Source organism: Sinocyclocheilus rhinocerous, unplaced genomic scaffold (genome assembly GCF_001515625.1).
Source record: "Sinocyclocheilus rhinocerous isolate Xijiao unplaced genomic scaffold, SAMN03320098_v1.1 scaffold72, whole genome shotgun sequence".
Classification (NCBI taxonomy): Eukaryota; Metazoa; Chordata; class Actinopteri; order Cypriniformes; family Cyprinidae; genus Sinocyclocheilus; species Sinocyclocheilus rhinocerous.
In genome coordinates this window covers 3,629,953-3,646,168 of record NW_015628351.1, presented here as the reverse complement: position 1 = coordinate 3,646,168, position 16,216 = coordinate 3,629,953, and the positions used below count along the sequence as shown (strand labels likewise).

The 16,216-nt window shown below is 36.2% G+C and overlaps 1 protein-coding gene across 1 annotated transcript in view; it reads right to left on the bottom strand.

The window, feature by feature from the left end:
- LOC107737682 (laminin subunit beta-2-like) overlaps positions 1-11,405 on the bottom strand; it is a 42,609-nt gene extending 31,204 nt beyond the window's left edge. The window contains exons 1-2 of the mRNA XM_016549270.1: positions 11,350-11,405; positions 3,379-3,454 (exon numbers count right to left, since the gene is read on the bottom strand). Of these exons, the coding sequence (XP_016404756.1) occupies positions 3,379-3,415 (37 nt within the window). The 5' untranslated portion in view covers positions 3,416-3,454; positions 11,350-11,405. The remainder of the gene's footprint in view (positions 1-3,378; positions 3,455-11,349) is intronic.
- Positions 11,406-16,216: the final 4,811 nt, after the last annotated feature.

Here is a 16,216-nt window from a genome sequence, read left to right as displayed (position 1 = left end):
CAGCCCTTTGAGAGTAAAAAAAGCATAAACATATAAAAAAAAAAAAAAAAAAAACTGTGATTGGTTGTTACACCGATTTTTTTTTTTATATAATGATGATATTAGGTCCATACCTGTCAACACTCCCGTTTTTTCAGGGAGTCTCCCATGTTTCACACCCATCTACCTGCCCCCCTCCCATTTTGAAAACTCCTGTAATTTGTATGGCCCAAACCCCAAGGTTGTCAGATTTTGTATGAAATGCATCCTACTCACACAATCAACACATCATACAAATTTCAACCCATTTGTGGTCACAACCAGGCAACCTACAACTCAGCTGAGCTGTTGATATCTGCGCATGTAGTAGCACAAAACTAATTTAATGATGTCCTTACTACCTTTCAAGGCCTTGAATGTGGTAATTACATTGCTGTCTATGGAGGGTCAGAAAGCTCTCGGATTTCATCAAAAATATCTTAATTTGTGTTCAGAAAATGAACAAAGGTCTTACGGGTTTGGAACGACATGAGGGTCAGTAATTAATGACAGAATTTTCATTTTTGGGTGAACTATTCCTTTAAGTAGGCCCCACAGGTAAACTATTAGAATCTACTGGAGGCTTGTTTAACACTCCTTCATTGATCCCCACTTCCTAGCCACTACTTAAAAAGTCTTTTAAAAAGCAACGTATGGAAATCACACACCTGAGACTGTTATCGTTCCCAAAACATTCCTCTCATGCTCTAAATTCTGGCTGAACCTTTAAACACAGCTTTCTGAGTCAAAAGGCAAAAAAAATGCAGATAATATCTTCATATCACACATATTCCAGGTGAAAAGAACATGAGAGGGACTTGGCTAATGCTTACAATTCAAAAGACCAGGAAAGGAACTCAAGTCCTCAAGTGCATACTTCACTATCGTAGTAGCCTAAAACAGTGTGTGAAAAGAGTTGTATGTCTGAATGCATAGTATTTATGTAGTACAAACGTAGTAAGTTTGGATTACATTTAGACTACATACATTCATACTACATACCTGTTTTAAAAGCTGCAAAGTTTGTGCGCTCATGCACCTTCTCAGACAGAATGAAATTTTGGACGCAGCTCAAAACTTAATTTTGGGTCACCTAAGGCACAGCCGCACCATATATTGGAGTACTGCCCACATGGCTATGACTCCAACTAAAGCAGCATAATTTTACTGTTCAGAACAGCCTCACATTGGGAGCGGACCTACAGTATGATGTCTAAACATGCCGTCTGGGTAGGCAGCTCACTAAGGTTTGGAACAGTGCCAATATTGCAGTGTTTTTCCATTTTCCATCCATTCCAATCCAAGTCATTTAATCTTTTAAGTGAAGTACTTTCAACAGGGAATATACATTTAGTCATCTAGCTAAATAACTGATGATTGAGCATATAAGGATCCTGATATAATAATAAATGCACTGATAATTGGGCTGTGCTACAATGAGAATAATGGGCCAAACTGAGCGTGTTGATCCCCCTCTCCCACACATGTCAAAACTAATGGCCATCCTCAGCACTGCTCTCATTCCATTCTCAGTCAAGCACCCTCGCTAATGAAATTCTGCTCTCCACTCTTATTCTCCACTTCTCTACCTCTTGTTCAGTTTTCGTGCTCTCTTTTGATTCAATGCATATACTGTACTAGTAGAGCGTGAAAGAGACTGGATTTAAATGTGCATCCTCTGCATGAACACCAGGTCTACGTGTCAGAAGCATGTGTTAAAACTGTTAGCCCATCAAATTAGAGCTAAAAAGCACTCAAACATCTCACTTAACTATTAAAACATTCATCACCTGGTTCCCAGGGGTGCAATGTGCAGCAGGCAAACAGCACTGAATGTATAATCAGTCTAATTATATAAGTCTAATTATATATAAGTCTAATTAACCTAAAAGGAAGCATGTTTGCACTAAATGAATGCCAATAACTTAAGTTTTTTTTTTTTTGCACAAAAGTTTTTGCGTTTAAAAACGTGAGATCCAGGGCAGTGAATTTTAAACCCAAGGTCTATAGATGCATTTAAAAGCTGAAGTAGTATGTCACATTTTCAGAACACTGTGTCATTCGTCAGCAGCTGCAAAAGATGCAAGACGCAAGCACAATGGTCAAACATGTCCGTCTAGTGCATATTTACCTAGAAAAACATTACAGAATGTGTTTTTGTCTTTAAAAATGAGAAGCAGGGCAGTGAAATAAACCAAACAAGGTCTATAGATGTGTTAAGAGTTTAACTGTTTAATTTCAGTGCTGCATTTTTTAAATGTGCCGCCGCGCAAGACTCTGCAAAAGATGCGAGCACAACAGGCAAAAACATCCGCCTCAAAAAGAGAGACAGGGCAGTGCAATGAAAAAAAAAAAAAGAATGTTGTACCATTTGAGACACTGCAAAATATGCAAGACATCAAACATGTCCATCTAATGCATGTTTACATAAAAAACAACACAAAAATGGGTTTTTGCTTTAAAAAAATGAGACACAGGGTGGTGTAATGAAAAAAACTAAAGGTCTAGTGACAAGTTTTTTTGAGTACAACATTCAAACACAACTAGCATGTAGCAGTACAATGCAATGAAAAAAATGTAAAAGCCTAGAGACATGCTTATTTTAAAAAATGAGCACTGCATTTTCAAAGCAGCATGTCATGCAAGACACAGTAAAACATTCAAAAACATCTGCCTAGCGCATGTTTACATTGAAAAAACAATGGAAATACAGTGCAGTGGAATGCAAAAACATGTTCTGTGTGAACGGCACCTAATACTAAACACTAAAGCAGTACAACTAATTAGGAATTCACTCTCATGTGTATGTTTGCATGTTTATGGTGGTCGTTACAGAGATTTGTGATCTCTCAGTGTTGTGCAAACATCGACTGAACTTTTCCTTGTCTTGTTTAGCAGAGTTCGCCGCAGGTCTATGGTTTCCTCTCCATAATGCATATACCTCTCATTATGAAACACAAAGGACACAAGGACAAGCAAACACAATGCCTCTGATTACTTCTCTTCAGAGAGAGAAAGGCCAGGCACTGATGCTAAAGGAGAGAGAGGGGTAACAGGTTGGTTATGTTTTCGTTTGTTTAAGTCTAGATTGTTTTGTGTTGAAAAGGGCTCTCGTGGGAGCTACTGTGAAAGACCTCCTGGGTGGGGGGCTGTGCGTTTGAACTTCACTTTGTTTAAGAAGTTTATCCCCGCTCACCTCACTGGAGAGTCAGACTTTGATAATCACATGGGATTGTCTGTGTTGTCATCAGTCACTTTATGATCCCACCTTAAGCTTTTTATCTGACATCTGGAAGGTAAAGATATGACCACCAAAAACTAGTATATGCAGAAATCTGTTCAATTTAACATGTGACTTACCCAGAAGGAGAACACTGAAATATCTGGCCATCACCATGGGCTATCAAACAGTCATGGGCAGCTGATTTCCAGGAGCCTGAAGAAAAATGAAAAGTGGTTCAGCTCACAACCAAAATGTAGCATCAGGTGCTTAAGTTATTCATACAGGCATTCACAAGGCATTTTATATGATTCATAATTCTTTAAATTGCTTTTTACATTATCTGAACTTAAAACAACAGCATCTGACTGTGAAAAATGCATTCTTAGTATTAAAATATAGCAATATGGTGAGTTTATTACAGCTTTTGAATATCAAAGGTTCTCTTAAGTTATTCATACAGTGCATTCACAAGGCATTTTATATGATTCATAATTCTTTAAATTGCTTTTTACATTATCTGAACTTAAAACAACAGCATCTGACTGTGAAAAATGCATTCTTAGTATTAAAATATAGCAATATGGTGAGTTTATTACAGCTTTTGAATATCAAAGGTTCTCATTTCACAACATTTAATCATTCACTGGACACAAACAATTGCAAATATGGTTTAAAATGCTATTTAATGGTTTCATATTGTGTAGTAAATTTAACTATTTGTTTACATTAACTATACAATCAATGGAAAAAAACAGCACTTACCCAGAATTTAAGGTCAGTGCAGCAATTTAATTAAGAATAATTAATTATTAACATTAATAATCAATATTAAAATTATTAATATATTAAAGCAATCTAAGTACTAAAAACATACACTCAAAATGTAAGTTCTTGAAACTTCTGGAATTACAAGAAATTAAATTAAATGTATTTATATTGACACTCCTAGTTTCTACACAAACACTTATGTTACTGCAATATTATATCTGTCTCAAATATAATTATATATATCTGTATTTCTAAATCTCAGGTGTGTAAGCTGGTCATTTGTGATGCTGTACTGACTGAGGCTAAGCACACACCTGTCAAATATAGTAAAAATTCTACATGAAAATAAACATTAACTAATAAAAATAATGAAATTAGCACATTACTTTCACAAATTACTTATCATACATTACTTTACAAAATATATATTAGTGCACTACAGTATATAACATGCAGTGCCATTTAACTAGGCATTTCACCAAATTAATATTGAACATTTAAGGCGAGAGTGAAGCCAGCTTTTGTCTGGTGGGAGCATGAGTGTGATCTGAAGAGAGGGGCCCCGGGCCCCTGGCTGCAGGCTCTTCAGTGTGCGGGTGAGACGAGTGACAGGTCAGCTCCACCAAACACAATACAACAGCCTCCGTTTCCCACACAGCTTCCACTCCATATTTCACTGCCACAAAATCCTCACACTCACTCAACTACTATAGTGAACAAATTGTTTCACTGATATCAGCAAATACATCCAAAGCACAGAGCCACAAAAACAACTTAAAGCCTGATATAACAAGAGCACAAGTAATTTACCATTTTTTTTATTTAGTAAAAAAAAGTACATCATTTTGATTATGAAACAATGTGAAACATTTAAACTCCTTACATATTCAGAAATGAAATAATTTACTGTCATATGAGAAACAGTCCTTAAAAAAAAAATCACAGTCCTTACAATAAAATCTAGACCATCATAGCACACTAAGGTATGATGCCTCCCAGATAAAGAGCACAACATGACACTGTCAAATCAAAGAGGAAGGACAAAAGACACAGATAAAGGGAATAACAGGATGAAGACAGGATTTACAGACCCAAAACTGGCTGGCAAGGCAACAGATAATACCAACATGACCTGCACATCACCTGCATCTGTACATTCCAAGCAAAACACGGCAGAGTCTCTGATTCTTTATTTAAATCCTTATATGTAAAATACAAGAAACATATAGTACTCACGCAAGCTGATAAATATCCTCTGGACAGGGATTTCTCAGAAAGGCTCCCTTGGAGGGACAAAAAGGCTGAGGCCGGTTGTGTGTGTGATATTCTGGTGTGTGTAAAAAAAAGTGTGAGTGTGTAAAGTTAAGCAAAAAAAAAAAACTTTACAGGCACAACTGGCCTTTCCGGACAAAAACAGAAGGACCTGCTTAAGCCAATCAGAGTGGATGGAAAACGGTTCCCCCGCCTTCAGCGCAGCAATGGGGTGAATGGAGAGCGATTCTTATTCAAATGCAGCTGTCACTCTGAAAGCCACTGTGTGAAAGGGGGAGCCGGTCTCCAGGCTGACGGAATGCACTGAACCATTCTTTAGGGGGGCGTTGAGCTGGTTAAGGGGTACAGATGGGAGGGCAGTGATGCTTTGGCTTTCTCTGACCACACACACCTTCTTCCCTTCCAATACAACTCTGAACAGAAGGAAAAACTTGCAAGAGATGCTGAGCTGAACTGAAGATTTTGGTGCAAGGAAACATAAAAACACTATATTTACCTAGAGGAGTTATGTATTTCTTAAAATTTTGTTCATATTTTGATGCAATCATGATGGACATTCCTGAACACCATAAGCATTTTTATGCTATTACAAATAGCATTAGTTATTTAATATGTACTGAATATTCTTAAGACTGAAGTACACATTCAGGCCATTTTGGACCAATAAATATAATAAAATAAACAACATAAAAAAATAATCAATCAATAAACCTTTATTTATTTAATATAAATAAATTAATTTGCTGGCCTATTTGACCAACTAGCAATTTTTTCCACTTCTGGTGGGTGAAATAAATAAATATTTTATTGATAAATAATAAATATCATCACTTTTTCTTCTTGTGCCCAACCATAAAAAATGTAAAAAAGTTCTGTAACACACTTTTGTTGTAAAGCAATGGCATGCCTTGCAAAACTGATTTGTTTGATGCTTCCAAGACTATCAATTTTGTCAAAACTTTGCCTGTCAATCAGCTAGACAGCGTTATATTGTTAATATATTTAAATCAGAGTTTAAACAGAGTTCGGTACGTTTATATTAGAACTAAAACAGATTAAATATTACAGAGATCAATATTAATGTATAACATATTAAAACACTCCAGTCCTTACCCTCTAAATAAAGAGACTAAACTGATGTTGGTCTTCAGTGTTCAATATAGGCTGCCAAGATATCGGAGACAGAAACTTACTCATGTACAGCACACACAGCTGTTAAGACAGCAGCTTAATGACTTTATCTGCAAACATCAGCCATTGCAAAGACCAACCTGACCACATGAAGACAAAGACTACTAATTTATACTCACAATAAGGATGAGTGACTCATGAACAAGCGCATATGGGTGTGAAATGTGGTAAACCATCTACTAGATAGACTAAAGAGAGTTAGCTCTTAGCTTTGTTACATAGCTTTGTTATGATTGTCATCGCTGGTAACTTATTGAAATATAAGGAAAATGCGTTCATTCATTCACTCACACTACACTTTGTAGTGAAGTAAATCATTCAAAGCCAGCATTACCTGAATGAACTGAAGTATTTGTCTCTTCCTCTCAGTCCTTATCAGAAAATGACATGTATAAATATATGCTGCTGAGGGCTCTTCTGTCAGACAAAAACCCTCAGCAAATGTGAGACATCTGCTCCGAACAAGGCAGGTACAACATACTTCTGATATCTCAGTCTACGAGTTACTGGTGGGTTTCAGAGACATATATCCTGGAAATAGAGATTTCAAATAAGCCAACCACACAAAACTGAGGTGGAGTGACAACAGAACTTAATCAATTATTGAGAAAGCACTGAAACAGAACTGATTCACAATGTAACATAAACCTCATGAGATCCAGCTCAACTTCAAGAACTCCATCAGCCAACATGAACATACTGTTCACATGACTAAAAATAGTCTGCAAGAGACTTTAGAATCAACAAGAAATCATAGATCTATCTGATTTGACTGCTTTTTTGTGGCATTTACGTTTGCCACGTCTAGCTGTGTGAAACCATACATGCATCTACACGTATATAATCACTTGGTGTAAGAAGGATATTGAATTTTAATTCCGAACAGCAGGCTTTGTTTTCTGTGCTTGGTTTTAAAGACCATCTATCACCAAGGTTAATCTCTAACCAACCTAAGTGCTCTCACGTGAGCTCCATCCCTCCGGCAAGACCAAACCGTAGCCAAGAGTAAACTTAAAACCTGTGCTTACTTTCAGATTCAGTCATAGAGCTACTGCACATCCTAACACGTCCCTTTTCCATTAAATACAAATAAAAACACATTTAAGGTATAAGGAGTCAATCAATTAATTCGGTAATAATTTGGTTGATTATGCCCGAATGTCATTGAATGCTATTATGCTAATAAATTGAATGATCACCAAATATAATATTTCAATGCCTAAAATGAGTCATTTAGGCCCATAAAATGTTCCATCTGGTGATTGTACAGGCGGTCAGGAAAACTGAGAGTTGTTTGAAAAGCATGACATTTTTTCATATAAACACAATGCAAAAGCTGCTCTTTCTCTTACAGTGAAAAAGCATGCTGATCTTTGAAAGTTTAGTTACAACTTTTCCTGGTGTATGACCTGAAAGGTTGCAGATCAGTGTTGGCTGAGTGTAAGAGGGAATCACTGGACAACTGTGCAAAATATCTAAGACGTGCCAAAGAAGAAGCAGCTTTTCATGACCTTTCAATTTTTGGGTGAACTATCCCTTTAAGTACTGTATGTACGTGTTTTTTATGTTCATGTTAACAGTTAATAAATAATTATAGATCATTAATAGATCATGAAATGACAATGGATAATGGAAATTCCAGAAAACTAATATCCCTAATGTATACAAAGCTGTACCTTCATGTAACAGTATAGCAGTACGTTCCTTTTATTTGGTGCGTGCAGGATGAGGAGAATCCTGAGGCCTCAGGGTTCTGAGGAGACACAGTAGTTCAATGATCAAAGAACCAATTACATGTTAAAGAATTCCTCATGTTGCACTTGATGATCACCTTTGAACTTCCACAGAATGAAAGATTGAGAAGAAGACCAGGTCTTCCTGAGAGGGTCATTCAAGAATGTTCAGTAGAGTGACGAGTGATGTTCCGGAACTGTACAATTCCCTGCATTCCTCTCAGAATTACTCTCCAGTCTCCACACTGATTTAAACTAGGGTAGTTGATACCAATACAAGTGAAATCCCACCATTCTCAATATTAAAATTTCTATAATTGTTCAATTAAGTAAACATTTAAACAAATAAATTGTAATTTGTTAATACTGAATTATTTGTAATTGCAGTTAACCCTATAAAGCCTACTGTATCCTATTGAATATGCAAATGTCTATGGCCTCTCAATTAGAAACATGATCAGAACTTTGCTATACACAATCTTCTACATGCTTTCTGTCATCTCTGACTGATATTTTATACTTTTTTAGCAGGTAAAAGGCCTTCTAGCATAATTCTAAAAATGTCTTTCTGCTGCGAAATGTTTTAATATAAATGTAAGAATAACTTTTACATCATACTGTAAATAATATTTCAAGGTGAACTATACTGGACTGTTAGCTGGACTGTTGGACATTTTTTTTGAAAAATCATGAATGTGAGTATCAAATATGATTCATCAGGCTTTTATACATCTCTCAATCATCATTGTATGGCATTAAACTATATTTTTGACCCAAAACTATTTAAAAGATCATCTTACTAATGCATATTATTGTGAGATATAGAGTGATAAGTGATATTTATATGCATTCTATGGAACTAGACTGCTGTTATAAAGATCTCCTTGATTTACAAGCGATCAGAAATGAATGACTATAGTCAGAAAATACTATTCTTTAGGTTCTGCATATATTTTCCAATTCTTATGTTTTATATGCATGCAGAACTTCAAATTCCATCATCATTTAATCATGTCTGGCAGTGAAGAATACATCATCTGACTGATGAGACTGCTCATGTGCTGCTTCAAAATCCCAACAATCACAGGACTGACATCTTAAATAAGGCTCCAGAGAGAATGAATGGCCAGCGGAGCTATCATGAGACACAGATACGTAGAATATATTTTGACAGCTTTTCCTACAGCTGTGAGAAATTATTGCAGAGGCTTCAGACGTAATCTAGCATTTCCAAAACACGGGTTTAACCTAATCTCAAGAGTATCTGTGTTTGGGAGGGAAGATTTGCAGGTGGGATTGCTATGAGAAAGCTATCCATTAACGTTCACATTCATCTCAGTGGTGGTTACTCAACTGATGTAGTATCCAAGATCTATTAGCTAACAAGTGCTGAAGAACCTGAAGCCCTCTTAGAGGTTTAAGACTCGTGGAACTCTTTAAACTTCACTGTCACCCACAGCAATGAGGCTAAAGGTCAAAAGAGAGCCGATTAAAGCTATACTCAGAAAAACAGATCATTTCCCATGCTTTATGACTCTAGCTGTGCCTCAAGTTGCCCTGTGTGTGACTGTCAGCTTACACACCCTATTTGTCTGTCCAAGCAATTCTGTAATCACCTTTAGAGCATGCATGCACATTTGATGACTCTGACAAAAGAAATGTGAAACATTTCTACAGAGTGTGCTGCAACAGAGGAAAAACATTCAGATCGCTGGGAATGTAGGAGAGTGTAAACAATCAGTCTTTATTGTTACAGACCAAACCACTTCAGGGTCAATGCCACGCTGATGTGACTGGACAAAACAACTGTCAGTCTCAGTAGTTTCTAAACATTAAGAATGATAACAAAAGAATCACATTCTTGACATAATGTGACATCACACTCATTAACTCCAATTATACTGCAGACTTCACAAGCAAATGACAGCTGTCACAGTGACAAGCACATTCTGTAAAAAGACTGAATAGAACACCAGGAAAGTTAAAAAGGGTAGTTCAATCAAAATTAAACTTCTGTCATAATTTGCAAACTCGCAGAATACAAAAGATGATATTTTGATATTTGCTGTCCACTGACTTCCAATATAATGACAAAAAAACACAGACATTTCTCAAAACATCTTCTTTTATGTTCCACAGAAGAAACCAAACAGGTTTGGAAATGACATGAGGATGAGTAAATGATGACAGCTATCTTATCTCCATTGAACTGTTCTTACATTCAGAATAAAGTATGGAGGAAATGTATGGGAACATGGAAGATCTCCGAATGTGATAAGCTGAAGAATACACATTGTCCCAATAGTGCAAGGACAGAATTCAGTTCACAGTTTAACCCTAACGTTCTGTTCAGTGTTTGAGACTCCAAGGCCAATTTAATATTCAATTACATACTTCACGTTGTTTTTTTTTTTTACAATCTTATGACAACCAATAAGAAAACAAAATTCACTGTTTACATGCATGCAAATGCAATACTTATGTTTGGGGTCTCCAGATATACATGATTAAATGTTTTATAGTTAGTATATTGTAATTTATGCATGTAGCTTAAGTACACACTGTACTTTGATATTCATGTAGTAGTTCAATCCTGTCAACTTAAAATTTGAAAGTCTTTTTTTACCCCATGTTTCTGCAATGTGTTTTTGAAAATGTCAAGAGAACATGAAGGTCTGCTCATTTTCTGATCCTGATGACAGTTCTCCATCCACAGTGCCACATGACAAATGATTTGCCACTCTTTATCTATTCTACTGTATCTGAGCTTGCTTTTTTTCAATCCAAGGGAAAGCGTTTTCATAACGAGTTTGTGCACTTCAGACATAGAAAGATGAAAAATGCTACGAACCTCAGTGTCTTTCATAAATCAGTCGGAATGGTAAACACTAAAACGCTACATAAAAAAGTTCCATCTCTCACACGACATGAATGTATTAGTAAAACCAAAGGAACAACAGAAAATGTGCAGCATTGCACTTGAAATAAGAAGTTCATGTAAAGTAAGGGCTGCCCAGTTTCCAAAGTCGCTACTTAGCCTGAGAGATTGTAACCGTTAATTTTTTTTAAATAAGATCACAACCGGTAAAAGTGCATGTAAATGAATCAAAGTACAAAGTTAGACAGCCGAGATTTAACTCTTACCTGTGAGCTGACTCTCATAAGCAGCAGCGCTCCTCTCGCGAGCTGCGTGTTCACCTGTTTATGCACAGTTCACTTGTGAAGGAGGAGTCCACGCGGTTTTTCCTCGCACTGTATTACTGTATTATAAACAGGTAAGTGAGTTTGTATGGCGACGTCATGGCTTGTGTTTTAAATAGTCACCAAAATGACTAGATTTGAGAACGTATACGCCCGTTTGTAACTTGAGAGTGGCGTGTGAGTTTTGAAATAAGTAGGCAAAGTCTTGTCTGCGTTTCGTTTTGTAGTCATTGTTAAGTTCTGTTTCATTCCTCCTGAACGCCAGCAGGGCCAGGTGTTCTGACAAATAATGCTACCTATCAGATTACGCTACCAACACTGTATTTATCCTACTGTAAGGGTAGGTTTAGGGTTGGGGTAGGTGTACATGTTAATAATATCATGCTGGAAGCAAAAGCTGATAGGTAACACAAATCGTCAGAACACCGGCCCTGGCCAATTTGCCCTAGGCAAGATTTTACCTGGTGCCCCTTGCCTCACAGCCCATTCCACCAATAATCATTTGTGTTCAAACATTCACACAGAAACTGCATATAGATATTTCAAAAGTGCATCTGAAGAGAGAAATGTAGGAGTATATGTGACTTTTGGGTGTTACATTTTCTTATTAAAGAAGCTGATGATAGTGATACTTAGGTTTCAAGCACTACAAATTTAGGGCTTTTTCACATAGGCTGAACACCTGATGATATATTTGAATTGCTGAGATATAGATGAGTAAAACACAACATATATAATTGCATGCAAGAAAAAAAAAAGTGTTAAAATGGTGTATTCAGCCCTTATAGCTATTATAATAATTTACTGGTGGGTTGTGTGTGATAGATTCACAAGGACAAAAAACAATGCTAAATACACAAAAGAAAATATGAACCAGATGACAATTTATACAGTTTCTAATATTGTTTTTATATTGTGTTGGGTAAGTACAATGTGGGTCCTTGAGAAAAAAAAAAAAAAGGGGGGAAAAAATTGAGAAAAAAAAAACTACTGGGCTAGTAAATAAGAATGACTTCAGTAGTGAGACTACAGGCCAAATTTACAATCTACTGCCCCCCGATGGTACTGAACATCAAGTACAGATGCCTATCACAGTGCACCACTTTAACTGACTCATTTCTCAAACCTGTGCAAGTCTTAAATGAGGCAACAGCACAATACAAGTGCTGGAAAAAAGTTGTAATTTAGTTACAGTTTGTCTATGTCCTAAATGTCTCGCTGATCTGAGACACCTGATTTCCACAGTCCCCTTCTGTTGCTGTTTCACCTCACCATGTGCTCATTTTGGTTGATTCTGCAATCTGCTATATGGACAAGATCAGTTCAGTCCATTATGTATCCCATAGTCAAAAAGAGGGTAATGTTTTAGAAGGAGGGCAGAGATGGTCTTGAGCACAGCGGAACATGTATTTCACTCCTGATAGGTGCATCAGATGATCCTGTTTCTTGAGTGTCTTCCAGTCTGTCACCCTTCTCATAATCTGTTGAAGAAGAGCAAAGTGTTACATTGCTGATTGTCTCGTCGTAAAAAATTAATTTGGGATTTCAGAGTTGAATGAGTTGTGTGTAAGGGTCACCCTTTGGGTCACCATTGAGGGCTCTGTGTTTGATTCTTGCAGTATCTGTATCTGTGTAGAGCGTTGTCTCATAGCGTCCCATAAGGAAACAGCACTTGTGTGATCTAAACAGACACTTAAATATCTGAAATAATTCTTATTCATTTCACACAACTTTTCTCTGATTCCATTGTTTTCAGTTTTACAAATCCAAAAACTTTGTTTATTTCCACATACATGAGGCATGTTTCTATGTACACTTCAAAAGAGTCAGTAAGTTATTTTTTTTCCCCAAGAAATTAATACTTTTATTCTGCAAGGATGTGTAAAATTGGACAAAACTGACAGTAAAGACATTTCTGAAGTCATCTGGAGTAATGGCTGCTGAAAATTCAGCTTTAAAATTCCATATTAAAATGTATAAAAATAGAAAACAGATGTTAAATTGTAATAATATTTCACAATATTACTCTTTTTACTGTATATGCAACGTCTAGACATAATTTATTACGACAAATAAACATAGCCTTGATGATGACAAGAGACTTCTTTCAAAAACATTTAAAAAAATCTTACTGACCTTTGGCAAAATAAATATGTTTTTGCTCTAAACCAGTAAATATACCCCAAAAATTTATTTCATACACAGTCATCCACCTGTACAAAAAAAAAAAAACCCTTTCATGTCGTCTTTTAGCTGTGAAAACCAAGAGGGTATTTCCTTTGATCAAGAGGAAGGGCTGAGGAAATACTCTGCGGTTGATTCCCCGAACAAACTGAAAGACAGATTGCCAGCTGATCAAACAATTAAACTATCAATTAAATCATCTGAAACTGTGTACCTTCAATTTCTAAATCAAATGAAGGCCCACCATTAGCGAAAAACACACCTGATGAGGTATTGCTTGCATTTTAGGTGGCAGTCATCCTCGATCTGTTTATTTTCCAACATCATGTTGTGTTTTGTCATTCTAAAGGAGTTTCGACAGTACAACTGTGAGCAGAGAGAGGATTTTACTCCAGACAAAAGAAAACAAATACTCAGTACATCCACCTGCCCTCTTTTGTACAAATGTAAGAAAAGCCAAAAAATCCAGATGCAGAAGAACTCATGACATCACCCACACTTTTAACAGGAAAAGTGCAAATACAGCAAACATAGGCATATATTCTTATATGTATTCATCTGGTCTTCATCTGTGAATTTCTCCCTGTACTCTTAGAAAGACTGGGAGTGACATCCAGCTGACTGACTCCAGATCAGATTGGAACAGATCTCAGCGGGGCTGTGCCACTCAGTTCAGACAGCAGGTTGGCTGTGACATCCATGGAGATCCTGTAACCCAGGTGACAGAAAGCACCTGATTCATCTTAGGAATGAGGGCAAATACAGTCCCATCCCCTCTAACAGTTGCCTCTGCTGTCCAGGGATAGTGGGATAGTATGTGTTGGCTCAGAAGTGATGTATGCATGTATGTTTAATGATTGACTCTAGAGCTGCGGGTCCTGTTATGTGACAAAATGTCCTGTTAATCCTAAAGCTGATGAGTGAAAAAAGAGGGACACTGATGGGACAAAGTGAATTCTGTCCTACTATAATTGACAGTCTATAGAAATGAAATGCTAATGACTTTGGTACACATGTTAAAAATAACATGTTGATAACTGTAAAATCTTCTATGGTATGCTAGTTGTGACCACATATAGATTTCAGTTGCCTGTCTGTTATAATTTAATGAAACATTGTAATAGAAAAACTAAAACCTTAGAATGGAAATACCAAAAATAAGGCTGAAATCAGAATGGAAATGAACACAATCTTAAAGGGGTAGTTCATCCAAAAATGAAAATTCTGCCATCATTTACTCACTGTCCATCAACTGTTTGGTTACCAACATTCTTCAAAATATCTTATTTTCTGCTCAACAGAAGAGAGAAACTCATACAGGTTTGGAACAAGTGGAGGGTGAGTAAATGATGACAGAATTTTCATTTTTGGGTGAACCACCCCTTTAATATAATCAGAATATTGATTCAATGGAATATATTAGGGCTGTCAGTTTAACGCGTTAACTTAATTAGTTATGAAAAAATAACGTGATTAAAATATTTTAGCGCAGTTAATGCACTGGCCCCGCCCCCAGATCTGTACGCCATTTTACACTTCATACAGTTGACTGTTGACAAATATGATGCAGGGCAACAACTCCATAAATGCAGTTATGCCATAAAATTCAAGATACTGGTGCAAAAATGCCCCTGAATGTGTTTTTGTCCCATGTTTATATCAAAAGATAAGCGATATCACACGAGCAGCGAGAGCTAGGCTTTCACACGAGTGCCGATTTGACCCGAATACCACGAGTGCAAATGTGATTTTATACAACAGTTAAGTAAATAAGAAGTTGATATTGCGTTATATTTTAACCACAATATTATGTTTTGCACAATTTTGCAGAGAACATACCTTTAAAGCCATAGCTGCAGAACTGTTGCACGTCTCCGAGCAACACAGCGGTGTTTAGTTTCAGAATTAATCCGCGTTCTGAACGGATATGTGCATACTATCCACACTATCTGCCCTAAATAGAATTTAAAGTTATTAATATCGCATAGAATTTAGGATGGATAGTATGCACATTGGGATGCAGGCATTTAATTAATTCCTGAATGAATCAGCCATTTGAATCGAATGAATAAATGACTCATAAAGACATTTACCGCCACCTGCTGGCAGATTTAGTTTCTTATTTAGAGTATCATTTCATTAAAAAAAATAAAAAATACAAATAAAAACATTAAAGGGAAAGTTCACCGAAAAAAATTAAATTCTGTCATTATTTACTCATGTTGTTTCAAACCTTTCTTTTGTGGAACATAAAAGAAGATTTTGAAGAGTGTTGGTAACAAAGCTGTTTTGATTACCAATGACTTTCATTGTATGAACAAAAAAATACTGAGATGTTTCTCAAATTATCTTCTTTTACGTTAGGCCGTTGTAGCCTAAATGTTTGTGTAATAAATTTTATGTTGAATCAAATAAAATATTTCTTTCTAAAGCTACAATTTGTAATGTCTAATTGATACTTTCTCATTTAACACAAAAATAGCTTTAAATGATCTTTTGTGGGTATTTTCACAATCAAATTTACTTTGCGATTAATTAGATTAATTAATCAAAAACATCATGTAATAAATTAGATTTTAAAAATGTATTGATTGACAGCCCTAATATATATATATATATATATATA